Source organism: Diospyros lotus, chromosome 10 (assembly GCF_014633365.1).
Source record: "Diospyros lotus cultivar Yz01 chromosome 10, ASM1463336v1, whole genome shotgun sequence".
Classification (NCBI taxonomy): Eukaryota; Viridiplantae; Streptophyta; class Magnoliopsida; order Ericales; family Ebenaceae; genus Diospyros; species Diospyros lotus.
Window position 1 is genome coordinate 35,825,411 of NC_068347.1, and position 9,838 is coordinate 35,835,248.

The following is a 9,838-nucleotide window of genomic DNA, read 5'->3' on the forward strand; positions in this document are numbered from 1 at the left end:
TATTCCAATTCCAAGTTTTATTGCTTCAAACCTTGTGTGACCCTACGCTTTCTAGCCAAAATCTTTGGCTTTAAACTCTCACAAAACAACACACAAGTCCATTCATTTATTTTAAGCTAAACACTCACGAAATATACCATACTATATCAATATTACATATCATCGTCATTCACGAGCAACTACCACAACTTGTTTCCCCACATTGCGACCAGAAAAAAGCCCAATTAGAGCCTCCGGCGCAGCCTCCAGGCCTTCAGCTATATCTTCAACATATGCTACCTTCCCTTCTTTTATGTTGGGCAGAATCATGTCCAAAAACTTAGGATACTGGTGATAGTAATCAAAAACTATGAATCCTTCCATACGAATCCGTTTTGTGATGAGATAGGAGAGGTTGTGTACACCATCAGTTTGTTCAAGGTTGTATTGTGAGATCATCCCACACACAGCAATGCGGCCATGGAGGTTCATGTTGACAAGCACTGCATCAAGCATCTTTCCTCCAACATTCTCGAAGTAGATATCTATGCCATTGGGAAAGTACCTGACAAGCAAATTATTGGATGTAGAGAATGAGGGGATTCAACTTAGGCAAATTAAGAACAGAAAAAAATGGCACCTCTTATGCACTAGGCTCCCGCTTTGTGAGGGTCAAGAGAGCTCTCTCTCTCTCTCTCTCTCTCGTGCTAGCACATGTGCAGAAAGGTTGTTTCCAGAAATCAAACCCGTGACATTCTAGTCACAAAGAAGAAATTGCATTGTTGCTACTAACTCTCATCTTTATCGAAAGTCGCTTTGTTATAAACACTTCTATATTGACTAGAACTTGTTTGAGTCAAGTTTTAGCACCATATAATTGATCTGAAAGTGGAGTTAAAAACTCCCAACATGACTTGCCCACCCCCAAGCCATAGTCACCAAGCAGCATTACTGAACAATGATTTCCAACAATACCAACCGTTCCATCTAGGAATGTGCAAAGTTCCTAAAGTATGCTGCTAAATATATCTCAAGAAGAGATTAATACTCACCTTTTCAGAGCTGCATCTAAGTCTTCCTCTTCTTTATAGTTAAAAGCTTCATCAAACCCAAATTTGTTTTTCAACAAATCAACCTAATTTGAAAGTAAAAGAAAGAAATACAACCATCAGAAAAGAGAGAAGTAAATCAATGAAGATGACACTATACTAGAATATCTGTGCGTAAAATTTCTACATTCTTTTTGGTAGACAAAACATGACAGTTAACATTTGATTACCTAATTGAAAGAGAGACACAGAGAGAGAGAGCAAAATTTAAAGGGTAACAAATTCTTGAAACAGACAATTAAGTTGGAACATGTTTGAAGGAGCATAAGTATTGATCTGCACAGTTGAAAGACAAGCACCAAGAGATCTTTCTCCAAAATATGCTCAAGAACTGATACAAGAAAAATCTACATTGTAACAACAAATAATTGTGAAGCTATTAGCATACTTTAACCAACGGTTTAGCATAAATAGCATTTGGCATACCTTTTCTTTGGTTCCAGCACTTCCAACAACATAACAGCCTAATAATTTTGCAAACTGGCCAACAAGCTGACCAACAGCTCCAGATGCCGCTGAAACAAACACACACTCTCCTTTTTTTGGAGAGCATACCTCATAAAAACCAACATAAGCTGTCATACCTGGCATACCTACAAAATACAAATGCAAAGCAGACTGGTCAGCTCCCAACGTAGCATAATAGTCCCATTAACACTAGACCATAATTCCACTAATTGGGGTCAGCCGAATGCAACAAGAAAAATAAAGACAAGACTCTTTCAGCTCCCAAATACTTCTACTGGTTGGTAAAATATTTCAAAACATGATGTATTTATTGGGTTGGAAACAAGATGCATTTATTGCACCTTAATGAAGTGCCCTAGCATTACCTTGAAATAAAATAGCACCAAAAAGGTTAAAGTAATATGAACATAACCAAGATGAAAATATTGCAGTAAACCCAAAAATGAACCAAAGGCATTGGTTTGGTTCAGTTCTTGGGTCTACGGGGATCCATGGACTTCCCTAAATCTATGAAAATGTTTAATATAATCCTTAAATCAAGGAGAATAGTTGACAAGTGGGGAAAACGCACTATAACAGTCTAATGCTTATTTACAAGAATAAAATAAACATTCTAAGTAGTGAAAATTATAGAGGAATTAAGCAAAGAGACATACTATGAATACTATGAAATTCCAAGAAATGGTAACTGTGCAATGGTTAAAGGAGAAAAACTATGGTCTTTGGAGACCAATTTGGCATTATGCTTACTAAATCAACAACATAAGTTAGCTATACTTATTGAGGTTGTTTGTGGAGAGGTTTTGGAGGATTTGTAGATGATGTTCATAGACTTGAAAAAAGCTTAAAACATCTCAAAGAAGTATTGTGGAGGGATTTAGAGAATGAAAGAGTCTTAATCACTTATAAATAGGTTATTAAAGACAAATATCATCAAGAAAAAACATGTGTTACGACTCGTAGAGGAAATACAAAGGCATTTCCAAACATACAGTTAGATTATATCAAGAATCTATAGTGAGCCCTTAATTCTTTACTCTTTTTGATAGACAAATTCATAGAACACATAAAAATGAGTTGTCTTGCTGTATGTTATTTGCAAATGGTATTCTCTTAGTGGATGAGACAAAAAAAGGGGTGAATATTAAACTCAAATTATATAGGAATACCTTATAATTCAAAGGCTTTAAGTTGAACAAATTAAGAATTGAATATATGGAATGTAATTTTAGTAAAAATAGAAGTGTTGATAATATGGTGGTAAGACTTGAAAACAAGTAATTCTTAGAAAATATCACTTTAGATATCTTGAATCAATTATCTTTTTTAAAAGAAAAAAAGGTTATTGAAGATGTTATTTATAAAAACAATGCAAGATGGCAAAATTTTATGCGATCATAAAATCCCTTTAAAGCTAAAGGGGAGGTTATATTAGGCTATTATAAGACCATTTTTGTTGTATGGTGCAAAAATGTTAAGTAGACATTCTAATTATGAGTAAAATATGAACATAACCAAGATGAAAATGTTGAGGTAAATATGAAATCATATAAAAATAGGACAAAATTAGAAATAAGATTATCTATAATGAAGTCAAAATAGTGCATATTGAAGATAAAATGCTCAAGATGTAGTTAAAATGGTATAGATATATGATAAGAAGACAAATAAAAGAACTTATGAGGAGAATTGATATGACGGAAGAAGTTTGTAGCAAGTGAGGCAAAGACAAAAAAGGAGGATGAAAAACCCTCAGACACAACATGACATAGAAAAGATATAAGGCATGTGCAAAGATGACTACAGACCTAGAATATACCTTGCCAACCCAATCTACTAGGAATAAGGTTTGTGATGATTAAAAAAGTTTAATACAAATTATGACTGCAGAACATTTTTTGTAGAAGCAAGCATTATAACTAAAGTTCGGAACTTCCAAAGTAATATACAATGTCTCATGGGATGAATTATTGATTGGAATAACAAAAATCTTTGCCTTCTGAGATCTTTGGCAATGACTCATGAATTATCCAAAGATAAATTATCCCAAGGATCTAGAGAGGGAAATTAAAGTGTAACCTCTACAATTCACCATGTCAATACAAAATGGGCAAATACACCCCTTGAACTTTGGCTATTTGACTCGAACACCCTCTAAACTTTAATATTGACACAATTAGTCCCTAAACTTTTCCAAAAATTAGCCACAAACACCCCATTTGATACTTACAGTATTAAGTAAATTGACTGTATACCCCTTGAACTTTGAATCTGTGGCCTGGACACCTTCTGAACTTTTATTTTTCTTCAAATCAGTCTTAGCCTTTTTGGAACAAGTGATTCACCTTAACCATAGGGATTTAAGTGGTGTTTTAACAATCACATCGTAGAATAGCCTTCTTCAGTCTCTTATATCTCAAAATGCAGCTATTCAGATCTCTTACATTCAAGTTCACATCCACAACCATCAAGTACCAAGCATATAATCAAGAGCTGGGGGGAGATATCCTATTATTCTGAAGAAAGTTCATGATACGCCCTCTTTGATAGATTTTAATCAAGAGCTCTGTTTGTTTTGATAGATAATGGAATTCAAAATAAGGGAGCAAATAGTAACCTTGGAGGGGCAATTATAGTGCATGTAGCTAAAATTGTGCATTAAGGGGCAATCAAGAGCTGGGGAGATTTTAATCAAGAGCTCTATTGTTATGCATGTAGCTAAAATTTTCTTCATGGGCATATGATACAATTATAGTGCAAAAATTAAGAAAATGGCCAAAAGGAAGATAGATTAGGTTCATGCATTCAGTCTATCTATTGAAACTTTAAAAGAAAAAAATCCAAAATTGTTTGCAAGTACCTGCAAGCTTGTTAAAAGAAGAGGGAGTAGTTGCTTCAGACATGAATAGGATCCATTAATGAAAATTTCTAGGTACAAATAACATAATAAGGGAATCAATCTTACCATCTTGGTAAGTTCCAAGAAATAAGGGAAGAAAAGAAAACTTTTTTCAGTTTCATATGCTGTTATCATTGTCATGCAATTATATTGCACAAAGAATAGAACAAACACATTCTCCTTGTAATTTATTTATAGATGCAACAGAACTTTGAGGGAAACAAATGAAATGATCATACCAAGGATTCCTGTGTAATAAGAAAGAGGCACATCTGCATTTTGAATTTTAAACAGCATTTCCGGTGTTGTAATGAGACTGTACTCTTCCCAACCAGTCATTCCCCAAACCAAGTCACCCTTCTTGAAATCAGGATGTGCAGAATCCAATACTCTAGCGACTCCATACCCAGTTATAGTCTGCACAAAAATGAATTAAGGAAAAACACAAATGTAAAGCGATTACAGATGAGGACACAGAAATTCCATAATATTGTAGTTATTATTGAACTTGCCGTGTGGTTGAGTTGGGAACCATAATTCTAATTTCTAAGTTGTGGGCATTCTGTTAATTTGGCAAATATATAGATGAAGAAGAACTTACGGAACCAGGAGTGAAGGAATCGACGTAGCTATCTTGGATGTTGCGCATGCGGCCTCGCATGTAAGGATCACAAGAGAGATACAGATTCTTTACCAAGACTCCCTTATTATTGGAATAATCCTCAGGAAGCTTCAGGCGGACGGTAGCAGTTTGGAGCAACATGTCTGATTCTTTGGGGAAGCCAGTCACGTAATCCCTCAGTATCACTTGCTTGTTCCTCACTTCCTTCTCCTCCGCCATCTCTAACCAAATTCACTCCCCTTCCTGCTGATTGGTCCAAAGGTGAAATCGCCCCCTTCCTGCTGATTGTCTCTATATACGTGTGAGCGAGCGAGTGTGGGCAATAAATGTGAAGGGTGGATATGGTGGAGGGTACCAAATAGGGTGGAGGGTACCAAAGCAACTAAGTGTTTGTTATTGTTATCATAGAACATGTCTACATCACACGATTTATTTATTTAAATTACTCCATTATTTGAATTTTGTGTTGTGTTGGGTACAAAAGCGACAAAAGAAAGGCGGCCGCTTAGTCAAAAGAGCAACAGTGGGCCTGCCTGCTGGCCGGCCGACGGCAATTCATTTCGTTTCACATTTGGGAAATTTTTAATCTTTTAATAATTTAAGAAATTTCTCTCAATTAGGGTATTTACCCAAAAACTCCTTACAACTTAAAAACATCTTTAAAAACTTTTTGTGATTTATCTTCCTTCCTTCCTTCTCATAAAGCAATCATGCATGTTTAAATAAAATTTAACAAAAATAGTAAATAAAAAAACACAACTTTATTTTCTTCCTCTATTTATACATACAAATTTGTGAGTTTACAAGAGAATATATATATATATATATATAGGTAAAGCATTTTATGTCTCATCTCCTCTTCTTTCCTCTCTCTTTCTCTTTCTTTTTCGACAATTGCCTCTCGTCGTTGTTGTCCCATCCTCGTTGCCTTACTGTTGGACTCTTCATTTTTGTAGCAGTCGCCAAGGCGATAAGGATGCAATGGTGAGGTGACGGCAACGAAAAAAATGTGGTGAGAGGCGGTTGTTGGAAAAGAATAGGAGAAATGGGCAAAAAGGTCATTCAACCTCCTATAAACCAACTTGCAAAAATTCTCTTTTTACAAATAGCACAACTCTGCAAAGAAATTAAATTACCTTTTAACTTTGCTCGTATCGTAACTTGTTGTTTGAAGACAAAACCATCTTATTTGCATTCTTAACCCACCACATCTATTTCTTGAGATATTTGTCATCTGGATAAGTCTGGAAAGTCAAAGAGGGTGATCAACAGGGTTACCGAAAGAAGGCAAAAAGATGAAATTTCCCCCGCTTAGCCTTCACCTCTCTGCTCTTCTCCTTCTCCCATGGCTGCGCGCCCAGCCCTCGCATATTTCCTTTCTCACTTCTCCCATGGCCGTCGACCGCCAATCGCCGCGCCTCGCCGCCTGTCGCTGCATCCAACGACGGGAGGCAAGGAGACGAGGCGAGGCACGGCGAGGCGACGATGTTGGCGGCACGGCGGTGCAGCGATGTGAGGTGAGGCGCGGTGGTCGGCGATCGTGGGAGAAGCAAGAGATGAGAGAGGCGAGGGCTGACAGTGGCATCCATTGAAAATTTGTATTTTAGGTAAGGGTGTTTTGGTCTTTTCAACCATCTTCTGTAAGCCTCTCTATAAGACTGCCTGGCCCTGTAATATAACCCTTGTCATATTGAAGCTACTTTTCTCACATCAATTAATAAAGTATCATAAAATTTTCTATATCTCTCACATCAATTAAAAGTAACATAAAATTTTCTATATCTCTTGTTATAATTTTTTTGTGATTTGGATCAAATCTTTGTTATGCATTTGAAACTAAGGGTGTGTTTAATTGACATGGAAAAGATGAAAAATAAAATATTTTCTAGTCAAATTCCAACTTTGGATGTTTGATTGACAATCTTTTTTTTATGAAATTTGTTTTCCACCCAAGTGTAAAAGTGTCCTATTGTTCACAAAAAACAAGAAAAATCATTTCTGGGAGGAGGGTTCTAGTTTTGATTTTTCAGGGAAGTTGAAAAATGTTTTCTTTTTTACCTTTTGCAATCAAACACATATTCTAAGAATTTAATCTTGTTTTTGTTTGCCAATTACAATAGAAATAATTATAATAAACAATAATTATATTTATAATATTATAATTATTGCTCAAAAATAGAATTATTGTAATACTGTATTTAAATCAACATAATAGAAATATTGAAATAAAAAAGTACTGCGTAAGGAAAAATGAAAGCACAACAAAATTTAAAGAGATGATAACATCGAAACCTGTGTAACATATAATTTTCTTAAAACAGATTTGCTACCTCACAGAAGGAGCTAGAGGCTTTTTGGCATTTATTTCCTAGGGTACAACGGTTTACAGATTGAGAAGTTAGTATAAACTTCAAAACCTTATATCGAAGTTGAACACTATTAAAATTGAAAAACTTGAGAATTTTGTAGAATAATTCTTCTGAAAAATTCTTTAGAGAATTCTCTCTAATAATTCCTCTAAGAAATTTCTCTATCTATTTTCTAAAGAAGAACCCTCTATTTATGGAGGAGGAAAATTGAGAGAAGAAAAGAAAAGAAAAGAAAAAAGAAGAAGAAGGAATGTGGCTAAGAAGTGTCGTGGGAGGATTTCCTTCTTCAATTAATGCATAGTAGACGCTCATAATTTAACGCATAGTATACTTTTTTGTATTTTCTTCATTTCTTTTACTTTTATAATAATATAAATTATGTATTATAATTCACATGCCTCAAAACCATTTTTTAATAAATTTTTCATTCACCCAAATATCAATTTGAACATGTAAATATCCAAAATTTCCAACAGTTTTCCCATGGCATCTCCTTTAAAAAAAGAATCTCTTATCTCATACCTAGGGATGGCAATTGCAACCGAAACCGTGGAGAATTGAACCGAAACCGAACCAGTCAACACGGTTAAAAACTGTTTGACTGGGTAATAGTTTGGTTTGGAAAAAAACCGAACACTGTTTCAATGGGTATGATTTGGTTATGGTTTTCACTAAATCCAAATTAAAACCCGAACCAAATAAACATATACATAATATATATATTTATTTAATATATTATATATACCTATAATATATATATTGACTAATGCATTTTTGACAAGTATTTTAACCAATGCATTACAAATATATAAAATATTTAACATTTATAAAGTAATTAACAAATAAAAATAAAACATAATCTTAAATTATTTTATTTTTATCAATCAAATAATTATTAATAAACATAACTAATTAAATATTTTTAAAAAATAAAACCTGCGCGGGTGATGCCCCACATATGGATCAAAATAAAAAAATCATGGTTAAAACAAAAACCGAACTGAAACCCAATAATTTGATTATAGTTTTTAATTTTTAAAACTAATGCGTAATAGTTTTTTATAATTTAAATTTAATTTAATTATAATTTTAGTAAAAACTAAAACTAAATCAAATCATTACCAACTCTAGTCATACCTTGCTCATTCTCCACATTGGAGGGTTTTTTTTCCCAGCCCTACTTCGTGGGCTTGCCAAAACTTGATCCTTAGGTACACACCAACACTTAGGTGGTGGCCTTAGCTTTCCTGGCTAGGGGTGAAATCAAGTTTCTACCTTCAAAGCGAAACTCTTGACTATTCCTCAAAAACTGCCAAACTTGAACCTTGACTTGGGCACTTTGACTGAGGACCTTGTGATGGATGCCCTAGTCCTCAGAAGGTGATTTTACGCCTTGCTACTACGAGATAGAAGGGAAAAATCAGAATATTTAAGAAATAAAGGTCTCTTTGTATTAATTTACTTGATGATTACAAATGAGTTAGGCTAACATTTTATATAGTGGTTGTACGTGACCTTTCAAAGAGATACAACTTGTAAAAGAAAAGACATGACTGCTGAAAATGAAAATATGAAACCATTGGTCTCAGTAGTTATTGGCAGTTATGGGCGGTTGCTGGCAATGGGTGCCCAGGCTGACTAGCAGTGGGCGTGCTTCTATGCTTGCACGCTTGTCAGGGCCCTTGCTGGCCCTACACGATGTTGCATGGCGCAGATGGCCTGTCTTCAGGTGCCCCTATTAGCGCATGTGCCTTCATCATGCGGACTGCACCAAGAGAAGTGGCCTCGGCTGGCCCTGCATGCGACATTAAGGCCTGGTTTGTGGCGGGCGCTTCAGCCACTAGTTTGACATGCGCACCAGGCTGCAGCAAATGTCGTGATGTGGCAGTCGCTTATGGCAAACTGTGGTCAATTGCTGGCACGGTGGAAACCTCGATTGTAGTGGCTGCAACTTGTGGGTTCAACACCTTGGCCTTCCTTCAAGGGTTGCTTGGACTTTGAAGCAAAACTTTCTACCCCTTTTTGGGATTCCTCGAGGCTGGGAATCTTGATCTCCTACAAGCTTGGGCTTCGACCTTGGAAATTCTATTGAGAGGCATAGTAAAGTGTCCAACTTTTGAGCGAAACTCTCAGCCTCCCTTCGGTGATCATTAAAGCTGGGACCTCAACAACTCTGCCCAGGGTTGTGACAGAGTTTCTCAGCTTTGTTACTTTTCTTTTTGCCTTACTTTTCCTTGCACTCCCTTCATCTCTCGTTTTCTCCATTTTACCTTGTGTTTTCCTTTTTTGCTCCTGTTTGTAGCCTAGGATATGCACTTTACAGCTCCAAACTTTGAATCTTTTCATTTTGAACCCTCTTGAGGTTCACCATAATAATAGTTTATTGACAAGT

The 9,838-nt window shown here is 35.6% G+C and overlaps 1 protein-coding gene across 1 annotated transcript; it reads right to left on the bottom strand.

Annotated features, from left to right (window-relative positions):
* On the bottom strand, positions 1-5,431 carry LOC127812264 (2-alkenal reductase (NADP(+)-dependent)-like). Its single transcript, XM_052352655.1, has 5 exons — positions 5,057-5,431; positions 4,695-4,872; positions 1,515-1,681; positions 1,032-1,114; positions 1-544 (listed from the first exon to the last, which is right to left on the bottom strand). The coding sequence occupies exons 1-5, from the start codon at positions 5,294-5,296 to the stop codon at positions 166-168; spliced, it is 1,047 nt and encodes a 348-aa protein (XP_052208615.1). The 5' UTR covers positions 5,297-5,431; the 3' UTR covers positions 1-165.
* Between the last annotated feature and the right edge of the window lie 4,407 nt (positions 5,432-9,838).

Excerpts from the sequence above, each read along its gene's own strand:
- LOC127812264 (XM_052352655.1), bottom strand. The coding sequence starts at position 5,296 with ATGGCGGAGGAGAAGGAAGTGAGGAACAAGCAAGTGATACTGAGGGAT. Across the intron at positions 1,682-4,694 it reads TTATTACACAGGAATCCTTG|GTATGCCAGGTATGACAGCT; the intron begins GTATGATCATTT and ends TGTATTTTGTAG. Across the intron at positions 545-1,031 it reads TTAGATGCAGCTCTGAAAAG|GTACTTTCCCAATGGCATAG; the intron begins GTGAGTATTAAT and ends TTTGCTTGTCAG.